Source organism: Oncorhynchus mykiss, chromosome 10 (assembly GCF_057628025.1).
Source record: "Oncorhynchus mykiss isolate SJ-2025 chromosome 10, ASM5762802v1, whole genome shotgun sequence".
Lineage (NCBI taxonomy): Eukaryota > Metazoa > Chordata > Actinopteri > Salmoniformes > Salmonidae > Oncorhynchus > Oncorhynchus mykiss.
The window spans coordinates 34282923-34305015 of record NC_143031.1 but is presented as its reverse complement, the minus strand read 5'-3'; the positions used below and the strand labels follow the sequence as shown (position 1 = coordinate 34305015).

Sequence of the window (22093 nt, the reverse complement as noted above, 5' to 3'; positions counted from 1 at the left end):
ATCTAAATTAACAGATTTTAAGGTTGTGTTATTAGATTTGGGGTGTGGTGGGGTGAAATAGTTTGAATACCACTGTACTAGAGGAAAGGGCGAGGGATGTGCTTTCACATTCAGCTTCAGACTGGATAGAGAGGTGGTGATAGACAGAAGTGGTATTTACCAACGGGCTGTTGTGGCGCTCCGAAGCCCAGAGTGCTGTTTCCTGTGCTGAATCCCTGCACTCCAAAACCTCCCATTGTTCCCAGAGTGGAACCCAACGTCTTGTTATTCCCAAACAGAGACATCTGGCCAGAACCTACTGTTGACAAACACAGAACATACACACTCAGAGAAACACACAGACTAATGACTGACATAATGAAGGTAAAACACATCCAAAAAGGCAGGTCTTTGATTATGCTATTTTTTATGTGATGGATATTTGATGCATTGGTGGTTTATTTATTATCTTCCATATGATACATGAGAAGTTAACATTATATTTCACTACCAAATGTATGCCAGGCCTATTGTGCTCTGGAAGTGTCATCCGTTCTGTTCATACCTGCTCCAAAGCTGGCTCCCAGCCCAGTCCCTAGTCCTCCTGCTGCAGTCTTGTTCCCAAAAAGGCTTCCGCCAGCAGCAGTGGGTCCAAAACCTTCACACAACACAGAGAGAAGAACAACATGGTCACTGACATAGCCAATACTATCATCTATAAGTAGGGCTGGGCGTAATGGCCAAAATATCATATCACAATATTTTTCATGTTGTTACTGTTAACGAACGGTCTCTTATATTTTTTAACAATGAAAGTTCTAAAAATGCTTTATGAGTAGTAATTAGAAGGGGATTTCAATGGCTCTCTCCAGTCTGGTTGTTTTATAAAGTTCAATCCAACTTCAAACATGTTCATGAATTTCTGCATTTTTGTTATTTCCACACTGTGCCACGCAGAGCAGCGTGATGTGCAAAACATCCAGGCCTAGTAAAATTGGTGAACTGTTGGAAATAAAATGTTTAATCGAATTCTTGTTGGAATATAGTGGGGAGCACCTTGAATACATTGTTGTTTGACATGACAATGAATGAATAAGCCAGGGAGGAATTATTGACAGGGGAGGAACCAAAGCGTTGGTCAGTGTTTCCAGGGGATCCTAATTACATGTTATATCAGATTTTAAAGATACCATTGCAAAAACATGCTCATTTATGCCTACACCAGTACCGGTACCAGGCTGTATTAGTTAGCTACATTTGCTCTGACATTTCACAAGCTAGCTAGCCAGCTTATTGGCAATTAGTGGCTAACAATTTATTTTTGGCCAGAACTTGCTAAGAAAAGACAAACAAGCAGTAGTTTGCAGACAAGATACAAAAACTAATAGGGATGGGAATGAGTAATTGAGTTGATGTCTGTTCGAGTACCATCTTTAACCATAGATAAAAAAATATATATTGTAAAATTACTTGGTGGAATGTGCTTTGTGGCTGCCCAAATAGGCCAGTGAAATTGTGTCCCAAAAAATATTTTAAAAAATTTCTTGATGACATTAATTTGTACATGTGCATTTACAGGGTAAAAAAATGAAAAGATAAGTAACAGTCCTTCTCCTCAAATTCCCTTTCCCCTCTAAGGCTTACTCAATTGCATTCCAATCGCTCCCCACAAGCTTCCGTTAGGGCTACAGAAATAAATGCCTATAAAAACATAACTGACAAGATATTCTTTGCCAAATGATGCTAGTTTTATTACAAATTCAAAATGAAATAGTTGATTGAAGTAGGGAAATACTGTAAGTGTGTTCCAACAACGAGCTACAGTTTTAGAATAATTGCATCCCATCTTTTCTCCGCTTAGGCTACTTTGCGAACTTCTAGTGCCATTTAGCCTAAGCTAACCAATTCCATCACCCCTAAACATAGGTTCCACACTGAAAATATGTAAAATAAAGTGAAATTCACAAGAGCGGAATGCAGGCCAGAGAGACTAGATAATAATTCCACCAAAGCAGTGTAAAATATCCAGTCAGAAAATATTGTATAGCATTCACTCTGCTGGCTGGATGGCCATTAGGCTTATAGCATACACCTATTGTTTTTATAAAACGTACACTCCTTAACTACTGTATCTTGTAGCTGTTAAAAAAAAATTTAAACACCTAGTGGGGCAAAAAGTATTGTCAGCCACCAATTGTGCAAGTTCTCCCACTTAAAAAGATGAGGCCTGTAATTTTCATCATAGGTACACTTATTATTATGAATTATGAAAAATCCAGAAAATCACATTGTAGGATTTTTAATGAATTTATTTGCAAATTATGGTGGAAAATAAGTATTTGGTCACCTACAAACAAGCAAGATTTCTGGCTCTCACAGACCTGTAACTTCTTATTTAAGAGGCTCCTCTGTCCTCCACTCATTACCTGTATTAATGGCACCTGTTTGAACTTGTTATCAGTATAAAAGACACCTGTCCACAACCTCAAACAGTCACACTCCAAACTCCACTATGGCCAAGACCAAAGAGCTGTAAAAGACTCCATGCGAGGTTGAACTTCAAAAATAACAATGAAAGTATAAGCTATAATCACAGCTTATGAGATATGGCATAAACAATACATTTGTATTGATGTAGGCCTATAATCGGGCTCACTACGTTAAGACTCCCGAGTGGTGCAGTGGTCTAAGACACTACATATCACTGCAGTACCTGGTTCGAATCCAGGCTGCATCACATCCGGCTGTGATTGGGAATCCCATAGTGCAGTGCACAATTGGCCAAGTGTCGTCCGGGTTTGTAAATAAGAATTTGTTCGTAACTGACTTGCCAAGTTAAATAAAAAATAATTTTAAAAAGACAGCCCGTTCATCAGATAGTCACTGCTCCATCATGTGCCTGCCACACAGATAGAAACAGACATGTACACAAACCTGTCCTGCTCCTCCACCCGAAAGGAAAATAAAAAAGATTTGCCATTACCTCATGGTTGTCATGATTGCTCCAGTTGAATTTGATTTTGCGCTATAGCTAAACTGTCGTAGTGGGGTTATTAAATATATATTATTACTTTTAAATAATTTGGAGGGGGGGGGGGTATAAAAGTTATGGGAAGATCACAACAGGTAAAAATGTTGACCACACCCAACCCTAATGCCATAGGCTTCCACAAGCAGTTACTGCCTTTTTGAAGATTGTGTTCCACGATATAACCAGTTGATATTATGGTTCAATACATTTTAAAATGCACTTGTTTTTTTTGACACTATATTAAAAGAAATGGTGAAATTTAGCCATTAGGATTTGTTATCTGTAATGGTTATGATAAATTAGTCATTGTTGGCATATAGATTGTGTATACTTTCTGAAGGCACTCCCATTAGCCTTTTCCACATTTTGTTCTGTTACTGCCAGAATTTAAAATAGATTACATTTAGATTTTGTTTGGCACTGACCTACACACAAAAGCCCATAAAGTCAAAGTGGAATTGTGTTTCATTTTTTTCATACAAATGATTATTTGTATTTTTAATGAATAGCTGAAGTACTCAACCCCTTTGTTATGGCAAGCCTAAATAAGTTGAGAAAACTAATTTGCTTACAAGTCACATAAGTTGCATGGACTCATTTTCTGCAATAATAGTGTTTAATGTAATTTTCTTTAGGACTACCTCATCTATGTACCCCACACATACAGATAATTGTAAGGTCCCTCAGTTTATTAGTGAATGTCAAACACAGATTCAACCAAAGATCAGGGAGGTTTTCCAATGCCTCGCAAAGGGCACCTATTGGTAGATGGATACAAATAAAAAAGGCAGACATTGATTATCCCTTTGACCATGGTGAAGTTATTAATTACACTTCATTAATTACACCCAGTCACAACAAAGATCTGTGTCCTTCCTAACTCGGTTGCCGGAGAAGGAAACCAGCAGGGATTTCACAATGGCCAATGGTGACTTTAAAATGGTTACAGAGTCTAGTCTAATGGCTGTGATAGGAGAAAACTGATGATGGGTGAACATTGTAGTTACTCTACAATACTACCCTAATTGACAGAGGGAAAAGGAAGCCTGTACAGATAAAAAAATATTCCAAAATATGCATTGTTTGTAACAAGGAATTAAAGTAATATTACAAAAAATGTGGCAAAGCAATTCACTTTCATTCTTAACTTCTTAGGGGTAGACGTCCTGCTAGCGAGTCAACTTCCAATGAAACTGGAGGGGGCGCAAATCAAATAAATAATCGTACAAATTTTGGATATTAAACATTTAGGTACATACAAGTGTCTTATATCGGTTGAAAGGTTAAATTATTGTTAATCCAACTGCACTGTCCGATTTACAGTAGCCATTACAGCGAAAGCATGCCATGCGATTGTTTGAGGACAGCAGCCCACATCAATATTTTTCCACCGGCACAGGTTTCATAAATAGCGATTAAATATTCACTTACTTTTTTGAAATCTTCCTCTGATTTGTCATCCAAAAGGGTCCCAGCTATAACATGTTGTTTGGTTAGATAAAATCCTTCTTTATATCCCAAAAAATCTATTTAGTTGGCGCCATCGATTTGAGAAATCCACTTGATCAACATGCAGATAAAGGAATCCGAAAGTCCACCGCTAAACTTTATTAAAACAAGTCAAAATATGTTTCTATTGACTCCTCAGATACCCTAAAAAAGGTAATCAAACTATAAATATTTATTCCGGAAAGAAGTACATTCAATAGGAAACCGATATTAGCAGGTGCGTCTTGTCTTCATCGCGCGCCCAAACACGAATTTACAAGTGTGTCCTTCTACTAAAACTCATATTTCTTACTTGTTTTGGAAGTTACAAGCCTGAAACCTTGAACATAGACTGCTGACAACCCGGAATTGCATCCTGTGAGCTAGAATTCATTATGCCCCTATACTTTCCATTGTAAGAGCATGGGATCTCAAAATTCCGGGTTGGTGTTCTTTGTATTTTCTCCTACCATATCTATTGTGTTATAGTCTCCTACATCATTTTAACATTTATACAAACAGTGTGTTCTTTCCAATGGTACCAATTATATGAATATCCTGGCTTCTGGGCCTGAGCAACAAGCAGTTTACTTTGGGCACGCCAGTCAGGTGGAAATTGAGAAAAAAGGATCCAAGCCCTGACAAGTTTTAAAACATTTCAAATCCCCATCCCGATAACGGAAGTGAAATTATAGAACACTTGTAGAAAGCAGAGTCTTTGTCACCAACATCTTTCTGCATCTCCAGTGCTGTGAAAAGGTATTTTACCCCCTTTCTAATTCTCTACTTATGCATATTTTGAATACTGAATGTTATCTGATCTTCAACCAAAACCTAATATCAGATAAAAAAAAATGTAAAAAAATAAACTTGAGTGAACAAATAACATTAAACTTATTTCATAATCAAAGTTTTTTTTTTTTTTTTACTGTGGAATGCAGTGTTTGGTTCCCCCAGGCATAATGGGACTCACGTCGTCCAAAAAGTTACACTTTTGACTCATCTGTCCATAGAACGTGGTGTGGGAAACGGCATGCAGTAGCAGGAAGGAGAAAGACGACATGTAGCAAACAGAGTAAACTATAGAAATGGACATTACACGTGCCGGTGTTGCCGATCACATTTGACAAACCAAACATTTAAATACCGTTAAAAGAATTTAAAAACCCAAACCGATCAATGCATCATACCTGTACATCGTAAAACACGGTATACCACTAAGCCCTACAGACGGTTTATAAGCATGTACTAGCCTTCGTCACACAGGTGCATACAAATAAGGGCAGATTATCAACTCACCAAAGTTGGATGTGTTGGTAGCTGTTCCGAGAGAGAGGGCAGCTTTGTTGCCGAAGAGGCCAGTGCCCGTGCCAAACGACGGGGTGCTGGTGGTGGTAACACCAAACCCTGCCGTTTTATTACCAAACAAGCCCTGCTAGGGAGAGGAGCACAAACAGACACCATATTAATATACATCCATCATACTGTACCGAACTTTGTGAAGGCATGAGCAGTTGAGTCAATTAATACCTGTGTGCCGACGTTGCCGAAAGCGGTGTTGGTTTGTCCAAAGAGTCCGGTGCCTGTCCCAAAGCCCGTAGCTGGTGTGGTCTGAGCTGTGTTTCCAAACAACCCCCCTGCCTGGGACACTGCCGTGGCCCCAAACAGACCCCCCTGGGATGGAGAAAGAGTTACTCTACTGGAATGGTACTATGTTAGGCATGTATTAACATGTGTGTGTAGGCTCTCACCATGGTGCTGGTTTGTTGGGGCTGGCCCATGGTGCTGCCGAAGGAGAAGCCTGTGTTGGGGGTGGTTGTAGCCTGGCCGAAGGGCTTGAACAGGCTGACTGCCTGCTGGACCTGCTGGGGCTGCTGCTGCCCAAACAGACTGCCTGTGGCTGCACCAAACCCACCCGCACCTGAGGACAGAGGGAAGGAGGTGAGAGGGAGTTACAACATTCTGATAGAAGTTATGGTATTTATATTTTCTATAGGGCTCGGTCTCTGGGCCTGTGTGACTTACTAGTTCCGAATGAGGTTTTGGCCTGGCCGAAGGAGAAGCCTGTGTTAGTGGCTGAGGAGCCAAACAGCCCTGTAGCCCCCGTACTGGGGGTGGCTGCGGCTGCAGCCCCAAAGAGACCCCCTGTTGGTGCAGCCATAGGGTTAGTGGGTCCCTTCCTCCCTGCCTGGTAGTCCTCAAACCTCAGCTCCTACACAGAGGCAACACACCACAAAGGAGAGAGGGGGGTGAGAGGCCTGGCTCTATCCCTCTCCTCATCTCTTTCCCTTCCATTTTCACTGATCTGAAAGATAGAGGACAGGTGAAAGTAAATGCCTAACAATGACCCACCTCCAGTGATTTGTTCTCATACTCCTTCATGGCCGTGATGCACTGGTGCTTGGTGTTGATGCTTGTCGTCACACCCCCTTTCACCATGGTGTCACTTCCTGTTGGAGGCTGGACGACAACAGAGGAGATTCATTGGGATACAAACTCTACTGTATTAGAGCAGGTTGAACTGATTACTTGTACACATAGCAGAGAAAACTGACCTCGGAATTAGGATCACAGTAAACATAGACATACAGCATTAAGTACAGTACATTCCATATGAAATAACATTTGGTACACGACACATGGCAAAGAGTCCTAGTACAGTAGTTCGGCCCAGGTGTAGTTGGCTAGCCTAGGTCGCAGGGATGCAAACAAGTGAGGGCAGAAAAAGGTGAGAATAATTATTTTCGCACAGAAACACTGGAAAAATCTGTAAACTGCAAAACATTTAGCCTATTTTCAGAATGAGGTTGTCATAATATCAACGATGTGATTGATACCAGGCCACGTATCACGATACCGAGTGGTAGTGGCTGTGGCCAATGGAGCGGTCTCCGACCACAAATTATAGAGGCCCTCCTCTTGGCCGCAGACTGTTGCCGTTTTAAAACTAACTTCCTACAATGCTACACATTTTGCCATGGCTTTGCAGTGTTCTTATGCTAGGTGAGTGACTCAAAACAAAAAGGACATTTTTTGAATTTTTGATTCTCCCAGACTGTCCATTTTCATTTTGGTGATTGTAAGTTCTCAAAGATTATCTTTATTTTAAGAACTATGTATAAAAACACTGAAAACTTTACACCGTCATATTTTTGAGAGGCAGAAACACTGCACCTTTCACTGCATAATAGAAAAGGCTACTGCAGAAAATACCTGATTTGCATATATCCAAAGGCCTACCATGTGCAGGATGAATGTTATAAAAAAATATATTTTTAAAAAGAGTGCCTTTATTTAACTAGGCACGCCAGTTAAGAACAAATGTGTATTTTCAATGACGGCCTAGGAACAGTGGGTTAACTGCCTGCTCAGGAGCAGAACGACAATTGTACCTGTTCAGCTCAGGGATTTGCAAACTTTTGGTGACTAGTCCAACGCTCTAACCACTAGGCTACCCTACCGCCCCGTAATGAATATACACACAGAGTACAAAATATTAGAAACATCTTCCAAATATTGAGTTGCACCCTCTTTTGCCCTCAGAACAGCCTCAATTCATTGGGACAGACTCTACAAGGTGTGAAAAGCATTCCACAAGGTTTCCGGCCCACGTTAACTCCAATGCTTCCCACAGTTCTATCAAGTTGGCTGGATGTCCTTTGGGTGGTGGACCATTCTTGATGCACACGGGAAAAAGGTTGAGTGTGGAAAAACCCAGCAGAGTAGCAGTTTTTAGCAGAAACCGGTGCGCCTGGCACCTACTACCATAGTAGTAAGTAGGTGCTACATTCAAAGGCAGTTAAATCTTTTGTCTTGCCCATTCACCCTCTGAATGGCATACATACACAATCCATGACTCAAGCTTAAAAATCCTTCCTCAACCCATCGCCTCCCTTCATCTACACTGATTGAAGTGGACTTAACAAGTGACATCAATAAGGGATCATAGCTTTCACCTGGTCAGTCTGTCATGGAAAGAGCAGGTGATCTTAATGTTTCCTGTAGTCAGTGTAAATGCATAAATTATCTGCATTGTCATTGTGGCAGTTAAGGGGAACCATCTTTAGCCAACTCTTCAGACAACTTTACAGCCAACACAAGCTCCCTCCCACACAAGCTTACTCCCTCCCTCTCACACGGGAGTAAGTTAAGCAGAAACCAGAATTTTATGAACACCAGAAAAAAATATTTGATTCAGATTTAACTTACAATTACATTGATTAGGTATATGCATCCTACCTTTAAAGCATCTCTTTGAGAAGGCTATACATCCCTTTTTTTCCTGTGCCATCCAAATGTGTGCATAGTCAAGGGTGTTAGCTAGCTAGCCATGACTAAACAAGGCTGTTTGTTATCAAACCAAAAACTTGTGGCCCGTGACATGGTTTATAAAATGATATAACACGCGCGCCCAGTCGCGGTAGAATGGGGTTTGGGCTACAAACTTGAGGATTTCAGTTACGTAAAGGCACAAGGTTGACTGTGTTCTGTTTTTCCTCTATTAACACAAACCCCATCACTGTCTGCACACCCCAGCATCACAGGGTGATAACATTTTAAAACTGATGGAGATGCAGACAGAACAGACAGAGAGAAGCAGCAGAGGCTAATTAATGGCTGGTTAGGGGATGCGGCTGGCTGCCCACAGCTGTCACACGTGAATTTGCATAAAGCAAGCATCACTGAATGGGGGACACATTCTGCATCTGCGCACCTTGTCAGCCCCCTCCACCAACCAAACTCAGGCCAAACTCACGTTGAACTTGACAGTGGTGCCCGGCTGGGCAGCCTGCTGGGTAAACCCTGATGCTCCGAACAGGGAGGTAGACGCCCCTCCGAAAGGGTTGGAGTTGGTTGCCCCAAACAGCCCCCCACTGCTGGCCGTGCTCGTACCGAACGCTAAAAAAATTAAATACACATCATCACGATCTAGTTAGACATCGATGATGTCGACGTGACCCGACTAAGAAAACACATGCCCCTCATGAGTGATCTAAAATCCTTCTGAAATATTATAATTTATTTCTATAGCGCTTTTCATAATCTCAAAGCACTTAAAAAGCATTACACAAACAAGCAATACATCATGAGTAGCCTAGCTATAAAAATACATTCATATATTAAAGGAAAATAAAGGTATTACACATCATGATCTCATTATACACCAGCAGAGAATCACAATTACTAGAATAGACCAGAGCCCTCTATTTACTACTATTTGGTAGGCTAAATAGAAGGCTCTGGAGTGGCCATCGGAGTGCTAGCACAAAATAATCAAAATCCAAAACAAGTTCTATTTTCCATTGTTGCACGCATGGAACTATGAGAAAGGCACAGAACTCTAAACTCACACTCCATATAGAACACCTAATATGACCATTGTCTCACCGGCCACAGATCATTTACTTGAATGGGAACGCCTATTGGTACTACTGATTCTAATTATATTGTAAACCGGTTTTAAAGACCAATGCTAGACAATAAAAAAAAAGACTGACTGCCAAAAGAGGCTGGCTTGGCGGCGCCGAAGGCATTGCTCTGCTGGGAGAAGAGTCCTCCGCCGCCGCCCGTGCTGGTGCTGCCGAACAGGCTGGTGGAAGTGCCGCTGGGCGCGCCAAAGCCAAAGCCGCTACTGGTAGATGATGTCACAGGCTGGCTGAAGGTACTGGAACCAAATAGGCCACCTGGGGAGGGACACACACACCAAACTAGCTCACACATAGGTCCCTTTGGCTTATTGTGGGAGTGCACAACTCAAATTCTTGTAGGACCCCGGGCCAATGGTTTGGTATCATGCTCACCAAGGATCCGCTAGAATTGTAGTTGTGCATTGGTGATCAAAACCAGTACAGACCTTTGGGTTCAGCTCAACTACTTTATAGGAGACCCGATCATTTCATTCATCACAAGGAGACGTCGTCACAAAACATGCATCCCTTCATCCCGCTCTCCACAGCTCCATTTTCTTCCTCTCACTCAGCACAAACAGGCCACTCACTCACATACAGTTGAAGTTTACATACACATAGGTTGGAGTCATTAAAACTTGTTTTTCAACCACTCCACAAACTTCTTGTTCACAAACTATAGTTTTGGCAAGTCGGTTAGGACATCTACTTTGTGCATAACAAGTCATTTTTCCAACAACTGTTTACAGACAGATTATTTAACTTTTCACCGTATCAAAATTCCAGTGGGTCAGAAGTTTACATACACTAAGTTGACTGTGCCTTTAAACAGATCAGAAAATTCCAGAAAAGGATGTCATGGCTTTAGAAACTTCGCATAAGCTAATTGACATCCTTTCAGTCAATTGGAGGTGTACCTGTGGATTCATTTCAAGGCCTACCTTCAAACTCAGAGCCTCTTTGCTTGACATCATAGGGAAATCAAAAGAAATCAACCAAGACCTCAGGAAAAAAAATGTAGACCTCCACAAATCTGATTCATCCTTGGGAGTAAATTCCAAATGCCTGAAGGTACCACGTTCATCTGTACTAACAATAGTACGCAAGTATAAACACCATGGGACCACGCAGCCATCATACCGCTTAGGAAGGAGACGTGTTCTGTCTCCTAGAGATTAATGTTTTTTGGTGCGAAAAGTGCAAAACAATCCCAGAACAGCAGCAAAGGACCATGTGAAGATGCTAGAGGAAACAGGTACAAAAGTACCTATATCCACAGTAAAACGAGTCCTATATCGGCATAACCTGAAAGGCCGCTCAGCAAGGAAGAAGCCACTCCTCCAAAACCGCCATAAAAAAAGCCAGACTACGGTTTACAACTGCACATGGGGACAAAGACCTTACTTTTTGGAGAAATGTCCTCTGGTCTGATGGGTCTTCCAAATGGACAATGACCGCAAGCATACTTCCAAAGTTGTAGCAAAATGGCTTAAGGACATCAAAGTCAAGGTATTGAAGAGGCCATCACAAAGCCCTGACCACAATCCTATAGAAAATGTGTGGGCAGAACTGAAAAAGTGTGTGTGAGCAAGGAGGCCTACAAACCTGACTCAGTTACACCAGCTCTGTCAGGAGAAATGGGCCAAAATTCACCCAACTTATTGTGGGAAGCTTGTGGAAGGCTATCCGAAACGTTTGACCCAAGTTAAACAATTTAAAGGCAATGTTACCAAATACTAATTGAGTGTATGTAAACTTCTGACCCATTGGAATGTGATGAAAGAAATAAAAGCTGAAATAAATAATTCTCTCAACTATTATTGACATTTCACATTCTTAAAATAAAGTGGTGATCCTAACTGACCTAAGAGAGGGAATTTTTACTAGGATTAAATGTCAAGAATTGTGAAAAACTGAGTTTAAATGTATTTGGCTACGGTGTATGGAAACTTACGACTTCAACTGTATGACAATAGGGCCATACACAGTGCCACCTGTCTACATGATCACTCCCTTTAAGAGAAGAATACAGACTGTGGCTTTGCGCCAAATACTACATATCGCATATACTTTTGTATGCACGGAAGCCCCTTTTCAAGAGTATAACACAGACTGAGTGTCCAGCCTTTTCGTGTGCACAGCCGCCTGTTTAAGAGCAGGTTGTGTGTGTGTGCGCGGCAGCCAATGCTTACCTCCTCTACCTGCACCAGTGTGGATTTGCTGAGGATTGGCTGTCACCACTTTTGAGAGAGTAGAGCATTACAGGGTGGGGTTAGACACACACACACACACACACACACACACATATATATATATATACACAGTGCCTTGCGAAAGTATTCGGCCCCCTTGAACTTTGCGACCTTTTGCCACATTTCAGGCTGCAAACATAAAGATAAAACTATTTTTTTGTGAAGAATCAACAACAAGTGGGACACAATCATGAAGTGGAACGACATTTATTGGATATTTCAAACCTTTTTAACAAATCAAAAACTGAAAAATTGGGCGTGCAAAATTATTCAGCCCCCTTAACTTAATACTTTGTAGCGCCACCTTTTGCTGCGATTACAGCTGTAAGTCGCTTGGGGTATGTCTATCAGTTTCTCACATCGAGAGACTGAAATTTTTTCCCATTCCTCCTTGCAAAACAGCTCGAGCTCAGTGAGGTTGGATGGAGAGCATTTGTGAACAGCAGTTTTCAGTTCTTTCCACAGATTCTCGATTGGATTCAGGTCTGGACTTTGACTTGGCCATTCTAACACCTGGATATGTTTATTTTTGAACCATTCCATTGTAGATTTTGCTTTATGTTTTGGATCATTGTCTTATTGGAAGACAAATCTCCGTCCCAGTCTTAGGTCTTTTGCAGACTCCATCAGGTTTTCTTCCAGAATGGTCCTGTATTTGGCTCCATCCATCTTCCCATCAATTTTAACCATCTTCCCTGTCCCTGCTGAAGAAAAGCAGGCCCAAACCATGATGCTGCCACCACCATGTTTGACAGTGGGGATGGTGTGTTCAGCTGTGTTGCTTTTACGCCAAACATAACATTTTGCATTGAAACCAAAATTGAACTTTTTGGCAACATCTGACCAGAGCACCTTCTTCCACATGTTTGGTGTGTCTCCCAGGTGGCTTGTGGCAAACTTTAAACGACACTTTTTATGGATATCTTTAAGAAATGGCTTTCTTCTTGCCACTCTTCCATAAAGGCCAGATTTGTGCAATATACGACTGATGGTTGTCCTATGGACAGTCTCCCACCTCAGCTGTAGATCTCTGCAGTTCATCCAGAGTGATCATGGGCCTCTTGGCTGCATCTCTGATCAGTCTTCTCCTTGTATGAGCTGAAAGTTTAGAGGGACGGCCAGGTCTTGGTAGATTTGCAGTGGTCTGATACTCCTTCCATTTCAATATTATCGCTTGCACAGTGCTCCTTGGGATGTTTAAAGCTTGGGAAATCTTTTTGTATCCAAATCCGGCTTTAAACTTCTTCACAACAGTATATCGGACCTGCCTGGTGTGTTCCTTGTTCTTCATGATGCTCTCTGCGCTTTTAACGGACCTCTGAGACTATCACAGTGCAGGTGCATTTATACAGAGACTTGATTACACACAGGTGGATTGTATTTATCATCATTAGTCATTTAGGTCAACATTGGATCATTCAGAGATCCTCACTGAACTTCTGGAGAGAGTTTGCTGCACTGAAAGTAAAGGGGCTGAATAATTTTGCACGCCCAATTTTTCAGTTTTTGATTTGTTAAAAAAGTTTGAAATATCCAATAAATGTCATTCCACTTCATGATTGTGTCCCACTTGTTGTTGATTCTTCACAAAAAAATACAGTTTTATATCTTTATGTTTGAAGCCTGAAATGTGGCAAAAGGTTGCGAAGTTCAAGGGGGCCGAATACTTTCGCAAGGCACTGAGATATATATATATATATATATATATATATATATATTCAACCACCACGTCAGTAGCAGCATCACGGCGGGCACAGATAACATTCACCATCGTATATTGAATAATGGAAAAATGTATAGAGCACATAGTCAGCTCTCGGTCTACTGTGAGTGGCAGTGTGATCATGCAGGTTCACGGTTCAGGTAGACGTCACAGTACAAAAGCTAGTTTAAAACATGCCCAACATCGTACTTTATCAGTGCCATCACATCAAAACATATAAAACCTCCTGAATATTTTATTAATACACCAGTGGGAAATGTAACAGAATCTGTAACTTTGCTGTGGTTATGCAAGTTATACAATTAAGCAATAATGCATGAGGGGGTGCGGTATACGGTAAATATATGACGGCTCAGGGCTGTTCTTAGGAACGCCCTTAGCAGTGGTTTATTGGCCATATTCCACAAACCCCCTAAGGTGCCTTATTGCTATTATAAACGTAATTAGAAATGTTTTGTCATACCCGTGGTATACCACAGCTTTCAGCCAATCAGCATTCAGGGCTCCAACCACCCAGTTTATAAAATACCTTATACCACAGACACCTTTCTTCTGTGGCTTTTCATTCAAATGAAGAACATGGTCACCCTAAACACTCAGATGTCAGCCATGTTAAACCCTAAACCACTGCAATGGAGAACAACGGCCTGCTCCTAAACCCAGAATGTTGTGACAGAAACCACACTGTTATTGGGCCTAAGCTGAGATTGTAATGAAACAAAGTCTAAAAGGAAAGCAGATATGGCTCCTGTACTACAGGATGTTAAGCAGAAATTATATTTGCCAGGCCTAGGTGGGTACTGAGGGATTAACGTGTTAAAGTCAGGCTCAGGGAGATGTGGCAAACCTGGTTTATTCTGCGTTGCCCCAAAGAGTCCTCCAGTGTTGTTGGTTGCCCCAAACGCTGAGGCTCCGAAGCCACCTGTTGCCGCCCCAAAGCTAGTGTCTGCAAACACAGGGTCAACACCACCCCTCTTATAATCCACAACAAGTTAACTAGACTTGAGAGTGAATCCCAAGGCGAAGACATTGATGAGACAAGCGTGAAACCATAAGGGTACTCAAGTTGCCATGACATACATTAAAGCTAACTGTACACCCTGCACCCACTGTTGTTACTTACTTTGTTGCCCAAATGTGGATGACGTCCCAAATCCTCCAGTCCCTCCCCCAAAGGGAGCACCAAACGACTTGTTGAACATCTTCCCCTGCTAGTAGGACTGCATATGTCTGCTCAGCATGACAGATAGAACAACTTAAGTTTACATCCCCAGACACACAGAATTGACAAACGTTGATAGTTAGAGAGCATTTACAGTAATCACACATGTTCTAAGTTACCAATACCTAGATCGATATAGCTAGCTTTCTATGTATGATTTTTGGGCATGGGGGAAAAAAATGATGGGTCACAGTCCATATATTTTAGGTATTCTCGAAGCCATGCAAGCAGTTGATAACTCTGGCGGGAACGCAGTAACTTGTTTACTTCAGGGTGTTAATGACGTTCACATTCCAAAAGAGGCTTCAGGCTATGAGACAGCTGATTGGGCTCAGCAACAGGTGTTTAACCTGTCTTCTATTGCATTTATGACACGTTTGCCAACAACAACAAAATATCAACTTTAGCTAGTTGCTATTTGGAACTTAGAGAAGCAGTTTAACTTAGTTAATTCGTTCTGGTGTGAGGTTAACTAACCACCGTCCATACATGTTCAATTCATACCACCTGCCAGTCTCCCTTCTATATTTTCCAGAGGCAAGATCAAAAGTCAATTTCGAAAGCTTTATAACAATTTAGTTAACTAACGTCAGATATCGCTAACATAGCGTCTACCAATCGGTTGGTTTGCTAACTAACGACTGACTGAAAGCCAGTTAGGGGACAGAAGAATATGCTATCATGTGGTGGCCTGCCTGGCAGACGTCGTTAGGTAACGTTAGCTATCTAAGCTACCTAGCTAGCAACACATACTGATATTATTAGTAACAGTCGACGTTAGTCAGTTAGCTAACTACAGTAGCTAAATTAACAACACTCCAATGTTCAAACATTGCACGAAATGAAATTATAGATCACACTAACAGCGTACCCGTCGCACAAGATAAAAACAGATATGACCAGTTTAGCCTGCTAACGTTATTTGTAAACATCCGCAAATGTCCCCGGTGAGTCAGAACCACAACACTGCTAACACGGCTAGTTGTGATGCTAATTGTGATGTTGTGCTAACGCGTTAGCTTACATGGTTGAAAAAGGGACGGCAGGACAATGTTAAAACTCACCGTAAATAAGACTATGGTCTATCCAGTCACAATATGGGTGAAAATAAGGTCGAAGTCTCTAAACGGGGAGAGCTACCTAGCAATGCTAGTTTCCGTAACTAATCTCGTCGCACTAGGAGGCAATCTGCGGTAAGGAGGCCAAAATGCGTCAGGCGTTTGAAAATGTCGATGTGCGCCAAAGTTTTTTTTCCTTCTTCTTCTTATTATTATATTTTTTTCTCTTTATTGGCAGACTACGGTGTATTACCGCCACCTACGGTACGGGGTTGTAAACAATATCACCAAAACAAAACATGTTTTGGATGAACAAATCATACGAATTACCAAAAACAAAAAACACTAACCAAATTCAACCTACTACCCTGAATTTCCAACAAAAACTGTACTATTCAGATCTCTACACAGGCTCGGGAACCTGGTAGGAGGGAATTTCTTCATTCAGTAGTACCTGTAACCTTTCGGCTGTAAAGTTCCGCCACCTACAGTGGGGGAAAGAAACATGATTCCCAAAAATGGAGAAAAAAAAACACCCCTCAAAATAAAAAAATAACTACCAAAAAGTAAATAAAGAAACTAAACTAAATCAAACAAGTTTTAAGTTAAAAAATATATAACAGATTTAATCCCTACACAGACTCAAGTGGAACCTGGGAGGGCGGGTCTTCCGGCGCCAGTACCCCTTGCAAATCTTCAGATTTAAAATCCTTAAATCCCAAAAACGTTTCTGCCGTAGCCACAATAATGTCCCGTTTCTTAGACTTCTTCGAGACTTGTGCTGTACAGTTTATAACTGTGGCAATGAACGCCACAAAATCCAACTTTTTTAACACACGGTATCTTTTGACTGGCAGTAAACATTTACTACACACTAGCGTTTTTCATGGCGAAGAGGGAGGGAGAGGGAGGATCGGGGCAGGCAGGCAGGCAGAGAGACCGTTAGAACCGTGCGCATATACTGTAGGCTATACCTTTTTTAGCAATGCCTCGTAAATTCACCAAAAGTATATTAAAGTATATATTAAGCTATCAATTAGTATGGCAAAGCTATTCTTCATAGTGTCAGTGAATTGGAGTTGAACATCGCCAAATGCATCAGTTTAATTAAGCCCAAATGTGCAATAAAAAGTACTGCCTATAGTTTAGGCTATTCAGTGAAACACAGGGTGGCTGTTGATGTCCTAGGTCAGGGCTCTCCAACCCTGTTCCTGGAGAGGCACCAACCTTCCTGTAAGTTTTCGCTCCAACCACAGTTGTAACTAACCTGATTCAGTTAATCAACCAGCTAATTATCGAAGCAGATGCGCTAGATTAGGGTCGGAGTGAAAACCTACAGGATGGTAGTTCTCCAAGACAGGGTTGGAGAGCCTGTCCTAGGCAATAGATCGCAAAGCTGCATCCCCGCTAAACTTTTTGGAAATGGCAAGTTCGGTTTCTCACCGAGGTAAAATTATCGGACGTTCGCCTGTAGTTTTCCTTACGTCCACCAACAGCAGTTAGGGACCATCAACATTGTGACAAATCTAATTTTTAAAATTTCAATAGTTCTTTAACCATTACTCATAACACGTTAAAAACTGGTTGTAGCTAACCCGATGGCGTAGACATATATTGCGCATACCTTTAAAAAAAAAATCAATATACATCTGGCACTATTTTTAATTATTTATTTACATTTTGAATTTCAATAGCTCTTTGGTCATATGACCTACTGACTTCAAACACGGTTCCGAATGTACAGTCATTGGGCCTACACATTGCACAATCTTTAGTTTGTCCATTTTCATCTCACACGTTTTTACATTAATTTTTCAAACTTTCAGAATTCAATAGCTCCTTGGTCATGTGACCTACTGACTTCAAACAAGGTTCAGAATGTCCACTGACTACCCATCTATATTGCACACCCTTTAGTTTGTCCATTTTCATCTCACTCGATTTTATTTTTCAAACATTAAAATAGCTCCTTGGTCATGTGACCTACTGGACTCAAACAAACTTTAGAATGTCCACGGACTAGCCTTATATATAGCACACTCTTGTTTATGTACTGTAAAATCACGCGGTGTAACATACATTTTTCATAGCTTTACATTTCAATAGCTCCTTGGTCATGTCAATTACACACCTAAGAAGTGTGCAGGGGATATACACCCAAATTGCATAGCCTCTAGTCATGTATCTTCTATATTGTTGTACATTAATATTAGTTTGACAATTAGGGGTTCAGTCCAGTGTTATGTGTACCCCTTTCTTTAATATTCATCTATAATAATTGGTAGTTCTAAGTATTTATTTTCCCTGTTTTTTATTTTTCCACAGAGGTACAAAATAGGAGAGAGACATATAATATCTCCTTTCATCGTTAATATCAACCATAAAGGAAAAGGGCGAAGTACGAGAGTCGTGTTATTATGGTATGGATCAAGGACAGGAAAGGTGTTCTAACAGAGGTGCTTGAAGGAAGGTGTACAGGTAGGCCTCATGAAAAACAATGTTTCATGTGCTCTTTTTAATCACAGTAATAGGCAATGATTTGTAAGTCAGAGTGAGCTTGATAATGTGAAAGAATCCTTTTCATAGCATCACTTTCATGTACTGTACATTAAGACAAATCTTTCTACTGTGAGTATTAGCACGCAGTTTACATGACTTGATATTTGAGTGCATTCACAACAAGCCACCTGCAGACAACTTACAAAATGCAATAGTGCATTTGAGGGTTCCTGTTTCTGATGAAAATAGTTATGATGCATGGCCTACTATTTCTAACTGGAAAAATAAATTCCTACGTCTTTTGTGTAACACCAAAATGTATTGTCACGCCCTGACCTTAGAGAGCCTTTTTATTTCTCTATTTGGTTAGGTCAGGGTGTGATTAGGGTGGGCATTCTAGTTTTTCGTTTTCTATGTTGGCCTGGTATGGTTCGCAATCAGAGGCAGCTGTCTATCGTTGTCTCTGATTGGGGATCATATTTAGGCAGCCTTTTCCCACCTGTTGTTTGTGGGATCTTGTTTTTGTATAGTTGCCTTGAGCACTGCAATACTGCACGTTTGTTATATTTTTTGTTGTAAGGTTCACTATTAAATATAATGTGGAACTCTACGCACACTGCGCCTTGGTCCACTCATTTCAACGAACCTGACATGTGTAACATTCACATCACTACATGTTGAAACTACAGTTTTTTTTTCCTGTGCAGTGATCAACTTACATTCTGATAGCTTTTTGTATTTCTGAGTGACGTAAAGGTATTCACATAGTGATTAATTCACTTTTAATGTCATTACAGAAAACATACAACAAAATGATTGAGTTAACAACACATTAGAAACAGAGCATGTCATGAAACTGGCAAATAAAGATGACCATTGGAAAGGGAAATATTGATGATGACCAGAAATTCAGTCAACACCAAATGGATCATTATTCCAGAGACAGAGGGATAGAAAGTGAGGCAGAGGCTCTAGAGGAAAGATGACATACAAGCACAAAGTGACGAAGAGTACTCCGGAGACAGAGGGACAGAACAAGTGATGCTAAAAGAATGACCAGACCAGGGGGCAAAGTCGTTTTCCATTTCTATTAAGATGGGCAGGTGGAATAAAATAAAGCCCTTACCAGGTACCTCAAATCTACAACAGCCATGGACAGATGTGCTTTATTCTGAATTTAATAAGGTCAATCCATGCTGCACCTTGGCATTCAAATATCAAATTATCAAAGCTAGTCACAGCCGGATAAAAGCCTCACCTTACTTCTGTACCTCGGCCACCTGCACCTTTCAGTCGTGTAAAGCGAAATACATGTTTAGACGACAAAAAAGGCCTAGCAAATATAGCAAATATGTCAACATCATGGTATTCAGATTTGGTGAGGTGACACACCAACGAAGTGAGCGAAGATGTTGGCCCATAAGATATAATTGCAGAGGTGAAGTAGCAAAGGCAGCACAAAAAGTTGTCAGCAACTACCACTACAGCCAGTTAAAAAACACACGTACAGAAGAGATTTTGTCAGGCAACATAAGAAGCCTTTCAAAAAATATTCTCAAAGTGATTGTGGCTGAAATTAGAAAGAGCAGAAGGATGTATGATGGATGACATGATGCTAGAGCTCAGTGCTTGCACAAAAGGTTTTGAAGGAGTGTGCCACAACTTCAGCTACTACATCTGGATAAATGCTGCACCTCCAAGTCGAGCCGTTTGGCATTAACTTGTACACAGAAGAGGGTTTGAAGATCCTAGTTGAACATCTGAGAAAGGGCAGTTCTGTACTATGCTCTGGTCCTGCCCGGAAAGGGCAAGGATAAAGGACAACACCCCCCCCCCGTATATGAAATATACTAGTCTTAACATGACAATAAGCATTTTTTCAATCACAATTCTAAACATATCTTGAGGGGGGGAAATCATGCAGTATGAAGGATGAACATAGAAGTACATTAGATGTGCACCTAACCAAGTCTAAGGACATGTAATATCATTATGTAGTTAACTGGAATTGGAGTTGAATGTTTCTGATGACTTACACTTGAATATTTATGGCCCTTATTCTGTCACTTTAAAGTAAATAGTGAAGATGTGTCATCACGTAAACACAGTATTGTCAGCAATAAAACACTTTGACTACATAACACCTTCTGTATGACACTTAATCTCCCTAACAAGGCATATGTACTGTATGTGACAATGACCCATTAAATTGCACGTAGACAGAATATAAATGTTATTACGTTTGTTTTAAATCTCGATAAACAATCCTTCTAACTAACCAATATTCTCTGAAATGTCTATGTATTTCAGTTTATGCTTAATTATTTGTATGATGTTCTTCACATTCAAAGCATTTGTGGTTTTACTTTCTCTTCTACAGACAATCGAATGGTACATTCAAGCAACCACAAAAAGCTGCGGTCACGGGACACTGATTTACATCTTAAATCATTACCCAGCCCAAGTCATTCTAAATGGAGAAAGAAGTTTAGTGCGCAAGCAAAGTCTGCCCAAGGTACTAATACAATCTGTTAGTGTAATTTTAAAGGATTAACTATTGATACATTTTTTGGGGCTTAGTGGCAAGCATGTGAAATTATTTATTTCAGGTGAACAAGTGATATGGGTGATTTAATAGTAAAATCATTTCACGGATCAATACATTTCTATATTTGCTTCCCCAGTATCTCCATGAACCATCAGGCCAAGTGTTTTTGGTTGACCCTGCTGGACAGAAAGAGGAGGAATCGGAACACGCTGCATTCAAATTCAGGTCTTAGTTATTGTACTGGATCTAATACATATTAGCATTTTACATACATTCATAAGTGTAATATTTTTTTATGACATACTGTGAAAAACTCTTGGCTGCTGGCTCTGTCAGACATGCGCAGAGCAGACTGAAAGGGGAAGGGTAGCTCTTGACTACCCGGCCTGACATTGACATTGCCGGCCTGATCATAAAGTTTTTACACAGTCTGGCAGTCTGATTAAAGTGCCAGAGGTATGAGGAGAGACATCATCCTTTGTATTTACGGGAACAAATATTTCCAAACACTTTGGATCCTATTCTTGGACAGTTAGAAGACACAAATATGTAAATGCAAAAATAATAATTACTCATTACTGTCCATGAGTAACCTCAACCTTGTGGGTCTGTGGGTATTTGGGCCAATAAAGTGCCAACTCAATTCTACCACTGACTAGTCTCTCATGCCCCTATGAACGGGGACACAGGACAATAGTATTTCACCTAAACCAGCCTTTTTTTTACTGTAGTACACTAACCCCTAATCAGGGCTCTTTTCTTGGCACACAGTAGCAGTTTACCAGATAAGAAGTCAAGAAGTGTAACGGCTGTCGTTGGAAGGATGAGACCAAGGCGCAGCGTTCCCTTGAGTTCCACATAATATTTATTACTGAAGTGAAACTT

The 22093-nt window shown here is 40.8% G+C and overlaps 1 protein-coding gene across 12 annotated transcripts in view; it reads right to left on the bottom strand.

Moving 5' to 3' along the window:
• LOC110533689 (nuclear pore complex protein Nup98-Nup96) overlaps positions 1 to 16650 on the bottom strand; it is a 30639-nt gene extending 13989 nt beyond the window's left edge. For 2 of the 12 annotated variants that reach the window (XR_016483665.1, XM_021618139.3), the window contains exons 1-13: positions 16168 to 16633; positions 15005 to 15111; positions 14729 to 14827; positions 12099 to 12146; positions 9997 to 10182; positions 9255 to 9397; positions 6851 to 6958; positions 6524 to 6710; positions 6250 to 6419; positions 6029 to 6172; positions 5798 to 5933; positions 545 to 637; positions 161 to 295 (exon numbers count right to left, since the gene is read on the bottom strand). Coding sequence is in view for 10 of the 12 variants with exons in the window: in XM_021618139.3 (XP_021473814.3) it covers positions 161 to 295; positions 545 to 637; positions 5798 to 5933; positions 6029 to 6172; positions 6250 to 6419; positions 6524 to 6710; positions 6851 to 6958; positions 9255 to 9397; positions 9997 to 10182; positions 12099 to 12146; positions 14729 to 14827; positions 15005 to 15083 (1528 nt within the window). In the remaining 2 variants the exon portion in view is untranslated. Of the gene's footprint in view, positions 1 to 160; positions 299 to 544; positions 638 to 5797; positions 5934 to 6028; positions 6173 to 6249; positions 6420 to 6523; positions 6711 to 6850; positions 6959 to 9254; positions 9398 to 9996; positions 10183 to 12098; positions 12147 to 14728; positions 14828 to 15004; positions 15112 to 16167 lie in introns of all 12 variants that reach the window. The other 10 variants (XR_016483664.1, XM_090186402.1, XM_021618140.3 and 7 more) reach the window with 8 other exon arrangements.
• Positions 16651 to 22093: the final 5443 nt, after the last annotated feature.